This window comes from Rhagoletis pomonella, unplaced genomic scaffold (assembly GCF_013731165.1).
Source record: "Rhagoletis pomonella isolate Grant_MI unplaced genomic scaffold, Rhpom_1.0 Rhpom_scaffold_00004, whole genome shotgun sequence".
Classification (NCBI taxonomy): domain Eukaryota; kingdom Metazoa; phylum Arthropoda; class Insecta; order Diptera; family Tephritidae; genus Rhagoletis; species Rhagoletis pomonella.
In genome coordinates, this window is record NW_023458558.1 from 64675997 (window position 1) to 64692400 (window position 16404).

Here is a 16404-nt window from a genome sequence, read left to right on the forward strand (position 1 = left end):
TTTTTTTTAAGCAAATAACAAAAGCTTAGCAATCTGCTATAAAATAAAGAAATGCAGAAAAAAATCGCAGGTGTAGCTGCCTTGTAGTTCTATTACCACATACTATTTATTTTATTATCGCATTTCTTTGTTGATTTTTTTTGTTGTTGGTTTATTTTTATGTGCACTTGGATTTATTGGCGTCACTGGCGATATTGTTAAAGTTCGTGTTGGCGGCGCATTTAATGCTTTTGTCGGTGCTTGCTGACTGTTTGAATACTATTAGAGTGTTGTTTGTTGCTTTGACTGATTGCGGAATTATTTGTTTATATGCAGTCGAACAAATATTTATTAATTTATAAAAAGCGCAGCACAATTAAAGTTAAAATGGTAACAAAAATTAATGTAAAAACAAACATAGGTAAACAATGGTCATTACGGATGTCATTTCCTTGCGTTACGACGCTGGCAAGTGACTGCTTTTAATTGATAAACCATTATGTATTACCTACCTATAATTGCTTTTATAGTTGAATGTGCATATATGGTATATGGTAACCAAGAGGTTGGAATCTTAAATCGAAACTGTAATAAGAGGCATACATCTAGCTTGTTTGCCACTAGTTTTAATATAAAAAAACATGTTTGCTTTTATTTCTATTATTTGATGTTGGTCGGAAACAGTGACATTTGGTTTGGTGCGGATTTTGGAGCGGTATGTTAACAGAATGCGCTACTGCGAAGCTAGCAGTAAATTTTTCTTAATTTTTTTTTTTTTATTCTTAAGCTTCAAAATTTTAGTTAAAATTTGACTAACAGCCATCGGACAACAGGCCGTTTTAATAAAACTGCCCATAAACGAAGAAATTGAAATGGAATCGCTAACAACAGACATTTCGGCACTAATATGCCCCTTTATTTGCCTATTCAGCTAGTTGATCCATTTTCAAAGTGTGCACGTGTGTTCCCATCAGCTGTGCGGTGTTCGTAATTTTTACTGTTTCTGCTGCTTCTAGCTGCTGACGAACTTTATTGCTGACAACAATTACCATACCATGTCAGCAGCAATTCAACTAGCTAACCAATTACTCATTCAGTCAGCCAGTCAGCTGCCAGCCAGAGTTATTCAACTGGTTATACAGACGCTTGATGTTTTCCTTACATTTCGCCCTGATCAGTATTGACTTAATTTAGACATTTGGCTTACAGCCACAAGCTAAATAGCCGAGTATAAAAGGCGCATAAATTGCATGTCTGCCATACTGTAGTGTAACTCGTTTCGTCACTATATTATAGTATAATGCATATAAAGATACCATGTCTTTAGAATTCGCAATGGCTATGAAATGTCAATATATTCAACAACTTTTCGTTGCTATTGCGCTTGCTTTATGTTGTTGCTTTTTTACGTTTTTCTGCTTTGTTGTCGTTTGGTAGCAGCTTTATTCTCGATTTCATTTCAATTAAATTTGTGTGTAGAATAAGCTGTTATACCTTTATTATTTGTTTACGTTATTTGATACCTCTGCTCATATAATTTACTATTATTCAGCACAGTGAGGTAGTTTTCTTTTGCTATTATGTTATGTTATGTAGTTAGCTTTATTCAGCTTCATTCTGCGCTAATTAGCTGTATCTATACTCGACTAGAGTCAACTTGTAAGAACTTTTAAGCAAAAAAATGTATGCTTGATATATATATATTTTTTTTTGAATTTCAAGTAAAATATTTTTTAGATTTTGATAAAGTTTCTTATTTAACTTTATTCATTATGCCGCTAAAATCGATTTGATCCAGCATATTTCATATTTTAAGCAAAAAATGTATGCTTAATGTATTTTTTCTGAATTTTACGAAAATTTTTTTTTTTTTTGGGGGTTATAGTTATTGCTATAATCTTGATAAGGCTTAATACAGTTTCACTCGGTGGAAAGTGAATTTTTAAACAAAACAAATGTATGCTTATTGTATTTTTTCTCAATTTTAGTGTAGTTTTTTACCAATGATATTAATTCTTTGCTACTTTACGAAAATTTTCTTATACAATTTTTTGTTTGCTATTAAATAATTACACTTTTATTTTCATAACCTTTTGCATTCTTCTTTCATAGCTTAACTATTTTAAAACTGAATCGAAATTTTTGTACTTACTTTTTCTAACTCTAAAAGGTGAAACCGAAGTACTTGTATTGCTTGCACCATCTGAAATTTAAAAAAGTACAGTATTAATTAAAAAAACTAGCTTGAAATTCCCTGAAATATCTTACAAAAGTAGTCAAAAGTATACATATCCAAGGTTTTCTTTTCTTCAGCTGCATTAAAGTTCACCTTGACTGCAAAGCTTTATTTTCTATTTATGCAAATTTTTGTATAGTTTATTTTCCTTTTTAAAGCAAGTCTTTTTCCCCTAATTGCAGTTTGCTTATTTCGCCGACGAAAGTTTGGACCATAAGCCTTAATATGGACGGCGATAAATAAAGTTTTACGCATCATTTAAACGCACCTTAATTAGTTACTGGCTTGGTCGAAAAACGAAAAACTTAAAGCACAAACTTGCCTTTGCCAGTGACACGCATACATACACACAAAAGTTTCAAGATAAAACTTAAAGAGCGCTTTCAATCCAAGTGCTGTCGCCGTGGGTAGCGTGGTCGCCTTGATCTTGCATGCATATTATTATTGTTGTTGTTGCTGAGGCTTATACATATAATTTCCATGTTGGCAGTTCGGAGCTTTTTATAAAGAAATCAGACGTTTTTAAAACGCTTAGGGTTCGCAGTTTTTCTTTTCTTGTATTTTTTAGACTTCGCCAGCCATGCACTGTGCCAGTTCATTTTTGTATATTCAGACTTCATTTCATCTTTCGTTTGTTGTTGTTGCTTTTTGGCTGCTTTGTTCACATTTAAGCTTGAAGTTTTAGTCACTTTTAATCGCATTAAAAACGATTTGGAATTTCAGGCTAATGATGATGAGCAATACATATGAATGCACAGAAAAAGAGTTGAAATAAAAAAGTGCAGCAAAAAAACAAGCAAGCGCAAAATGCTTGCAAACTTTCCACAACCTTAATCGCAGCAGGCGGCAACAGTGTCAGTGAGGTGAGTTAATAAACAAAAAAAAAAAAGAAGCTGCATTTAAAACATCGCTTGCGCCCCCCCTCCACTTTCAGACACCTCATCCGCTAAAATGGGAGGCAATAAAAAATTGCACTGTCAAAATTCACTGCCTACAACACTTAGCCATGCCACACAAGTAATGCGCGAACGTTGAAAAAATAAATCCTGCGCTTGGCTGGATGCCTCGTTACAGCCTCACCTAATTAAACTGTCAACTTGACATTTGACATTTTTACGATGCTTTGCAGCCAGCAAAAAAAGCAACAAGAGCAACAACAACAACAAAAAATAAACACATGAAGCCACAAAGCGGAAACTTGAAAACTTGACTATTAAAAAGTTTCACTCCTTACTTAAAGACGGACTGACAGAGAACACAAGTCTACCAAGCAACACGACAATGAGCGAAAAAATCAATTGGCAACAAAAACAGCAACAAAAGTGTCTACTTACAACAAGGCTTGGCAGCATACGTACATACATACATACATATGTATATTGACAAGTTCAACTGCAACATATTGCAATTTTCTCGCCATACAAACCATAACAACATAATCACGGTACATTGCTACAGGCTCCACTACACTACACTGCGCTGCACCGTGCCACGCCGCGCCCGCTTTGTTATGGCAAACTAGCGCTAACTGACTATGTCCAAAACAGCTAGCAACAAGTACAAAAACAACAAGTGCATTTAATGCCAATGGAGCAAATATCCAATGAAAATAAAATCGCTTTTATGGCCTAGCGTTACCGCTGCCGCCGCCACCGCCACCGCCGCCACCACATTCAGGCCGTAGTTAGCAGTTGCACCGCTAGTAGAGTACTTAAAAATACAAACGTTAAGTATGTGTTACTAAATGCACATTTAAATGTTTATTCAACATTTTGCGCGCGCGCACTCGCACTCGCACTCGCACACTCTCGTACAGGTCCATGTGTAATTGCTGGCCCAGCCGCACACTCCAACTGGGCGGACGAGAGCGATCCACGTCATTGCATGGTGTATCCGTTTAGTGAGCGTTGCAATGAAAGCGAAGCGCAATTCATAGTAGCGCATGGCAGCATGGCTTGGAAGCGAGGCGAAATGATTTATGGCGCAAGTACGCAGGCGCACTGTCAAACTGACAGTTGGAACAAAACACTACAACGCCATAAAATGACGCGACGCGCCACTGTTATCATCGTCGCGTCGTAAGCAATAGTGGAACGATGCAATATTCTTGGTACTTATGCATTGGTACCGACTTTTGCTCGTGGGCTCATAAGCCCTCAGTATGAATTGAATTGCATAGGAACAGAATTTTCCAAACCAAGAAAAAAAAAACAAATTTTGGCTTAAGGGTGCATAAGCGGCATGGACTGCGGTAGTGATAAAAATGAGTGCATTTGAAGCGTCGCCCGCAGCGCGACAAAATGCTAATAAAATGACGGCTTACAATATGCAATCGTTTGTGAGCGAGCGAAATAGCATAGCCTGAGCTTATTGATGAGCAAACTTAGAACTCTGTATATTGTAGATACATATGTCAGTACTTATACATATATGTGGCATAACTTTTGTCAAAGGAAATGGAAGATTTAATGCTAGTTTAACTTAGTCGGAATCTCTTCAACATATTTTTTTAATGTTCAGTTTAATTTAGCTGCGATATAAAATGAAAATATGCCTCATAACCAAAAACAAGTCATTCATAAGGCAATTTTTGTTAAATTCAGCTCTATTCAGTTCAGTTTCAAAGTGCCCAGGGGATGGTAGTTTTTATTTTAAAACGAAAAGGTGGCTAAATTCAGCCGGAAAGCATTAAACATATGTTTGATTACTCAGCCGAATTCAGCTGAGATCTAGATATTGAATTACAACTCCAAACTGAATCTCACACATTCATTGAAACATTTGGTTTTAATTCAGCTCTTTTCAGCACCGTTTGAATGTACGAAGTGAATAAGAACTTTTATTTAACGAGGGTAAGGTGGATAAGCGTAGTGGGAATGCCTTAATCACATTTCTTGAACATTCAGCTGAGACCTACACATGAAACAATGTCTCATTACAAACTATGGGACCTTCATAGGTTAATTTTCGTTTGATTCAGTTCTAGACAGTTCTGTTTTGAAACCAAATAATTATATTTCAAACGCTGTTGCTATAAACCGCGTTATTTCATTATTTTTCAAATATGTACTTATATCAGTCATTGCTTCTGGAAATTTCCTTTTAATTCAGCTCATTTTTGAAACCAACACCCCTATTCTGCAACTCTTTCGTATTCGGATTTTGCTACGAATCGTAGAAAAATCGTATTCTGCAATCCGAATAGTATTTTCGAATTTTCGAAACTCGTAACAATGACATGTCTAAAAACGAACGAGTAAGCTTTTTTCCGTAATTTTGTACGAAAATAATTCTGTGTCGGAGGCGAGATAAAAGGTGTAAATCGATGTGTATTTACAGGAAATGCATATTAGTGTTGTTCATTTAAATAAATAAATAGCAAAAGAGAATTTACAGTACGGTTTAATTATTTGTACAATGATTTTCGGTTGTTGTATCCAAACGCATAACCCGAATCCAAAAACTTTAACATACACGTGTAACCTAAGGATTTAACTTTTATTTAAAGTAAATTTTTCAAGTTTCCGACCACTAGCTTATTAATAAAGTCGGTTTGCACTATGCACTTTTTTGCAAATTTCGATGTGAGTTCTGCGCAAAAATACTGTGGATGGCGTAGCCGGAGTGATATGCACAAGAAATGTTGTATAACTTTGACATGCGGAAGTCCCTCTTCTCCGGCAATACAGAAAGGAGAATTCTACTTAGTAAGGGTTATAATCCCTAGGCGCGGCCGAAGGCATAATCCAGCGCAACAGGTGGTGCACCTAACAAAGTGCGGGTTTTTAATGGCTTGGAAGAAGCTTTTATTGCATTAACTGGATTGGGAACCAGTTTTTTAGGCATAGGAGGAGTTCTGGCTTGTGGTTCAACAATTCAACCAGAAGCTGACATAGATACGCCCATGGTTACTATGCCCGACAGCTCCGCATATCTTTGTGAAATCATTCCTCTATCTATCGTTTCCTTCAAAATATGTAAAATCAAACAATTTTACTATAAATAAGCAGCTGTTTTCCTTCATTCAGCTGCCTTCGAAAAACTGACAGCTGGCAATGCTACCCACGTTTTCCCAAGGGTTGCAGCATGTGGATTTTTCGTTTTTCGCAACATAGATACGAATTACGAAAATTCGGGTTCTAGAATAAGGGAGCAAATTATTTTGTTTCGGAATTTATTTGTAAAAACCGCGCCTTTGCAGAATTTTTGTTTAGCTCAGCTCTATTCACCTTAGTTTCAAAAACAAAGGATAGGATTTCTGTAAACGTTTCTGTAAATCGCGTATTTTATCTGTATTCAATTTTGGTTCAGTTCAGTTTAGAAACCAAAACTTATTATCTATTTAAAGTATCATTCCTCAAAAACACAACCCATTGTTTTATTTAATAGAATGAATGCCTACATTTCTAATGTGTGTAAATAAAATTGCATGCCAAGGCTATTGCACACTCTAATGTGCAAGTTTTGTATGCAACACACAGCGCACGTTGTAAGCGCTTGACTAATGATGATTCCAACACTATATAAAAGCACTTTAAGTGCGATTAAAGTGTCACTTTAAACCGAATGGCATTATTGGTATGCGCAATTTGCTTTCACCGCAATGCATTGCGCTGATTGGTAATTGCATCGTGACAATGAAATTAGCATAAATGCATTTGTGATATGCTCCAAGGGTTTCTCCCAGAGGTAATAATAATAGCTTGTAGTATGTGAAAAAATAATACGAGACATTTATTCAGCGCGTATTAGCTTATTCAGCAGATTCATTTAAGTTCAAATGTAAAATGAAAGTGCATTTTCTAGGTTATTCAGCGCTCTTTGCGCTTTTTCAGCTCAATTCAGCGCATACTTTTGATTTAAAACCAACCGGTTTGTCTAATATTTAAATTTACTTTTATTCAGCGCAATTCAGCTGAACTTTTTAATGCATTTTTAATGCCTGAAATGATTTAAAAGACTTTAAAATTTGGTATTTGCCTCGGCAAGGCCCCACGTTCCGGAGTGGAGTGGAGTGCTGAACAAATTTTTTCTCCGCTGTTTTTGTGTCAGTTAGCGCGAAAATGTCGTATGGCTCATTTAAATGCTACGCGCCATATTCGCTTACACCCAGTGTGTCAGCAAAGAGTCGTTGGAAGTGTGTGTTTTTTTTTAGTGCCTCAAATCACATATTGAGCTTGTTGGAAACTTATACAGATACATAAATATACAAAGAAGCATGCAGCTTAAAACTGTGGCATGCCACTTAAGCAGCTCGTGGTATTAAAAGATGCCAAATGCAGCAGAAGCTGTGGTGTAGTGAATTTTTACGATTAAATTTTACTATAGTCGGCGTGACGAGCCTGTTGCTGTCATTCGATGCTGGTGGTGAAGCTGCTGGTGAGCGTTGGCGCGCTGTGGCATATTGGCATGTTGCTGGGATTTTACATGCATTAATAAAATAAAAATGCTCAAAATTGTACAGTGCAAATGTTTATTGTTGGACTTGTAGTGATTACTGTAGATTTTGTTGTTCTTGTAGTTGTTGTTGTTGTGGCAACATTGACAGCCTTCAGCGCGCTGACATATGCCGAGCAACAAGTTAACCGCGCACACCATTCAACCAGCATCATCAGCCAGCTCCGGCACCACCACCACCCCAGCATGCATAGCCACCACTGAGCTCAGCTGTGCTCAGCAGTCAAGCGCTCGACAATAAAATAAGTTAACAACTCAGTTATTGAAGGAATGACTGTTTTTAACATCTTTTTTCCCATGCGCATTTTATTTCGAAAAAGTTTATTGCTACTTTTTATTTATTTATTTTATTTTTTGCCACTGCAACCGAGCGCGCATGTGGGCTGCGCGGACATATAGAGAACTAAGTTCCAGCCTCCAGCCGACACAGTCGTGCATTTGTATCTAGATACATGTGGACTGGTTGCATTGTTTGTGGTCAGCAATGCCACTTCACTATAAGCTATCAAACTGATTTCGTAAAGTTTGTGTGTGTGTGTGTGTGTGTGTGTGTGTGTGGACGTCTGCTGTTTTACCCCACCCTGTCTGAGACGGGCTTGCTCGTCACTTTGTATTTGTTTATGTATGGCACGGCTTTGACATGCCGGATCACAGCCACTTGAGATTAAGAATGATAATTTTGTGTCGCTTTGTATACTTATACATATCCATACATACAAGTATGTATGTACATATGTTTCGCAGTAGTGTAAATTTTTATTTAAAAGCGAATGTAGTAAAAAATATACAGAAAGAAGAAAAAAGTAGGTACATGGCAAATTTGCAACAACGACATTGAACTTGCTGGACGACAAGTGCGCATGCGCTGGGCAGTAGCTTAGGCTGATGTTGCTGTGTTGCTGTGTTGCTGTTGCTGACGTTATTGCCTTAGTTGGCGCTGCCTGCGGTAAATTGTGACAAATTTATTTAAACAGCAAATAAAAATGTTAACGAGCTACAGTCACAGCAGCAGCGGCGACAACTGCCGCTCATCTAATTGAATTGAATTGAAAAAATTATACGTTCACATATACAAATATACATATGTACATGCATAAAGTACACACTGTATGCAATGGACGTTATGTGCGTCTTGCTTTAAATGTTTGTTTGTTTACTTGATTGTTGTAGAAAACTGTTTTTATTGTATGCATTTTTTAATAGCTTTTATTTTGGTATTTTGAATTTTGCATTTTATTTTGAGGTCAAGGTGAACTTGTTGTGCCGCTATTACGGTTGTATGCAACATGCATTTATTGCTACAACTCAAGTATGTTGCAAGCATATTTTATTAACCTATTTATGGACCGTTGTTTACTAAGCGACATACATACGCTTGTGTAATAAAAGTGTGCAGGTTTGTGTTACTGTGGGACTTACCAGTGAGTCGACTTCGGGATCCGCTGTGTAGTAGGGTTTCTGTGATCGTATCTGCAATGAGACAAAAATGCATAAGAATTTAAATAATTTTCCATGTTTGCAACAAAAAAAAAATATTTTTCTTAATTACTGAATTTTATTATTTTATATAACAGATACTTAAATAACTCTTTGAAAATGTCCTAAACGCTTTGTTTTAATGCAAATGTTTGCGCGACATTTGTCCCCACCCTTACAAAAGTGCCAAATACTTAAATACCATTCAGCGTCTTAAAAAGTTCGTTTTTCTTTTTATTTCAAAATATCTCGTAGTAAAATTTTAAACTGAGCTTTAAATATGTTACAACAAATATTCAGCACAATTTAGCGCTCGAAAACTGCAATTCAGCCCACTAGTTTTTATGAAATATCACTAGACCATGTACTTAACGCAATTAAGCCCCTTTAAATATACATACATATCTGGACAGAATTCAGCGGCTTTATTAAACGAAATTCACTTTCAAAAGTTTAATGGCTTTAGAATTCAAAACCAACAACTCAGTCGTTTAGTTGCCTTTATTGGCAAGGTCCAAATAGTATATATCACTATTCAGCTCTATTCAGCAATCGTATTTAATAGTTCTACCAACTATTTTTTTTCTAAACTATAATCGAAGAATAAGCACTAATACCGTTTACGCTTTGTAGTGCTTATACAGTGCACATAAAATTCAAATATATAATCAAAACTATGGGAACTGAAATACTTTTCGGATCAGCCCTCCATATTGCACGAATTGAGCTCCCGGTAAAATTTTTAAGGTGCTCAGCAGTTTTCAAACTGTCAACACGCAATTCAGCTTCTAAAACTTTTAGCTGAATAAGCAGCTGATAAGCCTGAAAAGTCGTAAGCACCTGAAAAACTTAGATTAGATCTTCACACTAAGCCTTTTTCGGGGTTATGGCTTTCAGCGCTCACGCCGTTGCTGAATAAAGTGCTGAAAGCCTGAAAAACTTAGTGCGAAGTTCTATTCTAACTTCTAGCACACACGCTTACAAAATCAATAGCTCTAGACAATTTGAAAAACATATGTTGCTTTGCCCTTTCATAAGTTGCATAGGCTCAACTCTCAACTACATAGGTGGTATTTTATCAATTTATTGCCTTAATGATTTTTATCTATGTATACCTATTTTATGCTCTGCACGTTTTTATGCCCGGTTTGTTTATGTTTTGACTTGTAAGCGCATTCGCGCCACCACACTTGGTAATAAAAATTAATATTACCGAAAACTAGCAATAAACTGACGCATTGCAAAATGTTCAGTGCTACATAGTACTTGTACAAGAAATGTGCATTTGCTGGTGTGTCTACACTCAGAGCCGCCTGCTTCTAGGCTATCTACCGTCTGTGTGCATGCGGAGCAATTCGCATATTTATTGCAGCAAGTGTTACCACCAATTCGAATGCCAGCGCAACAACACTCACTCCAGATATTCGTTGCTCACAAATGACGTTTTTCCCGCGCCAAAGGCGACGGCGACAGCCAAGGCACGGCTTATCTCGTCAACGGTTCCAATTTCATTCCTCTATTATGTACACATACATATGTATGTATGTATGTAGATATACATATGTTTTGTTGCTATGTTTTTCTTGTTTTTGTTACTTAATTTTATCTATTTTTTATTTAGTATCGCATTTTTTGTTTGGTTTTGTCTTTTTGGCAGTTGAACTGTGGGGGTTTCTATTGAAAATCACAGGCATAGCTTGTCTAGAAGCGCATGCTTGAATAAATGTACATACATATGTGTTTGTAGTAGCATATGTATGTATGTATTTTCTTCAGTAAGCCCATTAGTCATGCTTGCGGCATGACGAATCCACATTTTTGCGCACACCATTCATGATTTTCATGCAAACAAAGGCACTCCAACACAACCTAAAACAGATGCATACACTTATTTGTACATTTATACACATTTACTTATAAACAATTTTCCATAGCCTTATTGTTATTTTGTTTATCTCCTGTTGTTTCACACACTCAAACATACACGTACCATACAGGTAGTTCGTCTGCATCTGCTTACAAGCACACTAACAACATTGTTGCGGGCCGGCAGGTAAAGTGTCTGTATACATACAAACATACATACATATGTACATATATTCATTGCATTGCAGGCTTCTTCGCTTTACTTCATATTTTAAATTTATTTTCTGATTGTTTTCGTTACTTTGTGCTCCCCGCTGCGCTTTAAAAACTTCTGCCATATTGTTATATGTATGCATACGCTTGGCCTATAATCTGCTTAAAATCTCTGCTACACCAAACCTTTCCGTCTCGTTGTGCCGTTTTTCCATTGAAACAATTTTATTTTTCTTATTGTTCTTTTCATTTACTTTTGTTTTGAAATTTGTTGTGCACTTTAGTAGGCTTTACTGTGTTGTTGTGTTAGTGACATTGACAGTTGTCTGTCAAAATGCATTGGTATGTCATTAAGTCTTCAAAATGTTCTCTGCCATTTATGTGTGTGCGTGGGCGGTCTGTACTGGCCTTTAAAGATTTTATTTTTGTAGATATTCTTTGTTTCATTTTTGTGTTCTGTTTATTGGTTAAAATCGTCGGCTTGACCTTGTGGCAAATTGTTAGTAGATTGCAGTTACCAAAATGTCAAAGTGACAGCTGCCAAAAACCAGTGCACAAAAAGTCGTAAAGGTTAATTTCGAAACAAAGGTGGCGTGGAAGCGCACAACTAATATTCAATGAGTTTAAATAAATATAGTTATTTTAGAAGTGGTTTGGAAACTAAAGACAGTTTAACAATATCGACATATTTATCGATACATTTATCAAAATTTGTATGCATATATTGGAGATTTTATCGACATATTTGTCTGTTTATCTGTATATTGTATATGTACATAAATACATATGTATTTATCGAGGTACTAATCGATATACATACGTCGGTTTATCGAAACTGTCATCGAAATATACATACATAAGTAGGTTTGTCAACAAAGCTGTCGGTATGGTCTTTTTCCCACCCAAAGCGGGTATAGTTTATAGAATTTTCGCACTATTATTTTTTTAATCGACAATTCTTTACTTTTCCCTAAATTTACATTTTTATTTAAAACTTAAAATTTTAATTCACATTTTTTCTTTAAAATTGTAAAAGTAATACACGTTCACCCAATTTTCAAACATCTTGCCGTAAATTGTGTTGTGAAACATGTTGCTTATGCGCCAGCAACATTAAACGCTAGGCCGCATTTGGCTCGCAAATTTTTATGTTGCATAGCAAGTAAAGTTGTCCAACAGGTTTATGAGTAGTCAAAACAACAAATACGACGCAAACAAGAAACTATACTACAGCAACAACAACAACAAGGACAACAACCGCAGCGCAAGAACCAAATACTTGTATGTAGGCACCGCAGCAGCCTTACTAGGCAAACACACACAAAAATCAATATCGCACGCATTTTTCGAAGACAACAAGAGCAGGCAACAAGAAAAGAGTAAAAGCAGAAAAAAAAACAAAACAAAATAATAAACAAAAGTTCAGCTTGAAAGCATTCGCGATCACAAGATGCCTCGCCCGGCTCGATATGACTGGTGCTTTTGTTGCTGTCGCCATATTTGATTGTTCATGCCGAAACGTCAGTGGCAAATGTCAGGCGTCGAATGGTTGAAAAGAGTGTACATATGTATGTACGTATACATATTTATGTATGTGAACACATTTATCCATATTTATGTTTATGCGTTTGTGCAAGCAGTTTGCGCATACGTCAAACGCCAACGAACGAATGCTTTTGGTGGCATAGAGTTAATTACTGTGTTTGGTGGTCGTCACAACAACAGCGCTGCAGCGGCTCGAAACAAGGAAAAAAATTTATATATCTAACTACATACAAACTCATGGAGTAAAGTAAGAAAATAATTGAAAAACGAAAATGGAGCGCCGACGAGTTGCTGCTGCCACCACGACCGCCCAATGTGCACATTCTGACACACAAGGCGACAAAAAAGCCAAAGCAAAAGTGAGTTACTACCTACATACATATGTACATGTGTGCGTTAAAATAAAAATGGCTGACATGAGTGCATTTAAAATGTTGTTTGCAACTAATTACAACATGAGTGTGCAACATGAACAGCGGAGGGTTGGCGTAGCGTAGCGTGGCGTGGCATACCGCTGACAAGCTTTTACAAAAGTCATAAGCAAAATTAATGATTTCACTGCCAACAAATCAAGCTGCGCCTGCATGGCTGTCATGCAACATGTTGCTGCTACTTTTAAAACGCTATTTAATTAGCGTTGCCGGCGCGTTCCGTTTTTGCCGGCGCGTCCCGTATTTTGCACTAAATTTGAAATGTGCCGCCGGGACAAGACTTTTCCCGAATTTTCGACAATTTCATTATTCATTTCAACCTGTAAACTTCTACACAACATGATCGGGTTTTATCGCGGCTATTGTGAGTGATTTTTTTAGATTTTATTTTATGTGGAGGGTGTTGCGAATTTTCTTCCTGACTTTTATAAGGAAGAAAAAGCCCGACACCCTAAAAAAAATTCTAAAAAATCAATGGTAATTTTTAGCGACTTGAAACTTGAATTTTATTGTAGTAAAATCGAATGGGCTATAAAACCACATACCTGAAATCTTTATAGAAAGTCTAACTAAAAAAACGAAATTTTGATTAACATTTTTTAATTAGTTAAATTAGCTTTTGTGAACTTTGTGTAAGCTTGGAAACTTATATTTATATGGTATCTTATATACATTAGTAGATCGACCCATATTTTAAATGAAAATCGTTAGCAATAAATAAATAAAGATAAGTTGACAACAGCGTCATTTTGAATTTTGCTGCTAGTTTTTTCACCGCAACTGTATCTCTTACTTTTTTATTGTTTGGGCTTTTACAGCGAATCCTTTATTTCTCATTTGTTCCGTTAAATTTTTGTAAATCCCGTATTTTTCTGAACAAATCATTCGTTTGTCCCGTATGGCTGGAAAAAATCTGGCAACACTCTATGCAATGGCCTACTGATAGTTACTTGCATACAAACATATGTTGCTTGCAACATGCAGCCATGCACAAACAAAACTGAGACGTCCCGAGTGGCTTCTTAACAAAAAAAAAATACTTAAAAAAAACTATGCAGCCAAAAAGGACGCTCGACGACTAGCGCGAAATTGATGATTTCATTTTGCAATTCATTTTTGTCATTGGCTTTTTTGGCAGCTGTCTGATATGCTGTGTATATTCTCTTTTTTTTCTTATTTAATTTTTTTGTCAATTTTTATTTTTGCATTTTGCATTTAGCATTTAAACATTTCTCTTTTTTCGTTACTGCTGTCGTTCGCTGTTCAGCGCTTCATATTCATGGCGTTGGCTGGGTTTTTAAAAATGTATAAATCATCATAACAAGTAAATTCACAGCATGAGACATGGCTATAAATAAAATGTGTTCGTGAGTGTGCGTGTGTGCGTGTGCGTGTAATAGCAACAACAGTTTTTTCATGTATTTGCGGCGTTGTGAGTGAAGACGTTCCCAATCAAACAAAAATCAGAAACGAGATCATAATAAAAACAAGCGAAAAATCAGTTTTAAATTTAAATAAAAATATAATTTAAATGCATTCTTTGCTTTTCGTTTTTATACTGATTGCTTTGGATATTGCCTCCCTTTGTTGTGCTGTGTTTATACATATGTAGGTACATATTTAATATGCAGGCAGTGTAGCAGATTTGCTACAGTGGGTCAGTGCATGAGAAACGGCGCAATTTAATTACAAACTTTAAATTAAGATTAAATTTTCACTTTTACCAAGCCAGCTTTTTTAATAAAAAAGATTTCTCAAAATTTTACAGTAGTCTACATATTAACAGATATTCATAGATGGCAGAAGTGTAGCATTTAAAGTTACCATACAAGGAATTTAATATATCACTGACCTATCAAATAATCGTGCTGGTGGATTCCTAGAAAAAAAGATATAAAATTAACGAAGTGGGCTTAGTACTCCCACAGCAAATTAGCTCCATATTTACGAGTGGAATTTCCTTCGGGGTAAGAACCCATTATCAGTGTACAAAAACAAGCTCCATCGCCCGCTGCTACATACTTATGTATGTACGTTTGTATGTATATTTAATCAAAACCATTTTATTGTTACGCTTTTTATGTCTATTCATTATTACTCTTTTTATATATCTCTATACATATGTATATAGTACATGCAGTATGTATGTACGTATTTTTTGGTGACACGTCAAACCATCAGTAATCAACGCCCGCTTATCAATGCTACGTTCATATGCGATTATTTGTTTGAATTTGTTTCGTGTAATTTGTAGCCAGCAAGCGCCAGGTCTGGTGCCAAGCGGAAAACACCATTTGGGGCCTACTTGGATTATTGTTCTTAAGCTCATGTAAATACGTATGTATGTACATATATATGCATGCATATATATATTCTTTTCGCTCTAATATCCTTCAAACCTTCGTCAAACACTGGTGTGACGACTACGCCCGACGAAATCAAAATCCAGAAAAGCGTATATCAACAAATATTATGAAAGAACGCTCAAGCTCATTGTTAAATGCAATGCCAGTGCGTTGTTATTCTTCTTCCTTTTTTTGTTTAATGTTTATTTTTGTGTATCATTATTTGTATGTGGCGTAATAAAGATAACAATTAAAATGTAGATAGAGTAGGTCATCAGTTATTTGTTTCAAATAATTTACATGTTAGTTTGATACTGGTAGGTATTTCACGCTCAAAATAATGGTAGAAAGTTAATTCGCCAACAAAATATCTTTGATTTTCAAACCGAAATTTTCGTACGAAGGGCATGTCAACGCGTCCAGAGGAGAAGCGAATATTTAGTAATTGATTTTGAAAAATGTGAACATAATTACGTACCTTAACATAAATTGTATATAATGCCGCCTATGAACATTCATCTATGTATACATATCGCTCACGCATTGGTTCAAAGAGAGAAGCGATGAGGCTTCAGCATAAACCCGTAAAACTTCGTTCTGGCACCTCTCACGAGGAGGAGTGTCCGTGAAGATCGTCGTACACAACAATTGTGCAAAGTTTTCTTTAAATATTGTTAGTTATCTCAAAAACAATGTTCATAATATCTTAAAGGCTGTTCGCAGCTCTCAAGAAAACGAAAAACTCATATAAAATGACGCACAAGAGAGGTAAAAGTAAGTTTCTTCTAGAAAAATTTCTTAAATAGAAAAAAAAATATTCGCAAAACCAGTTATGTGTTCAGAGGCGTAACTATAG

General features: G+C 36.0%; 1 protein-coding gene across 6 annotated transcripts in view; it reads right to left on the reverse strand.

The window, feature by feature from the left end:
• The window catches only part of LOC118737979 (homeobox protein homothorax), a 615436-nt gene that overhangs the window by 369595 nt on the left and 229437 nt on the right, over positions 1–16404 (reverse strand). For all 6 annotated transcript variants that reach the window (XM_036468825.1, XM_036468823.1, XM_036468822.1 and 3 more), the window contains 2 exons: positions 9092–9142; positions 2132–2182 (listed from right to left, as the gene is read on the reverse strand). In XM_036468825.1, coding sequence (XP_036324718.1) covers positions 2132–2182; positions 9092–9142 — 102 coding nt within the window. The remainder of the gene's footprint in view (positions 1–2131; positions 2183–9091; positions 9143–16404) is intronic.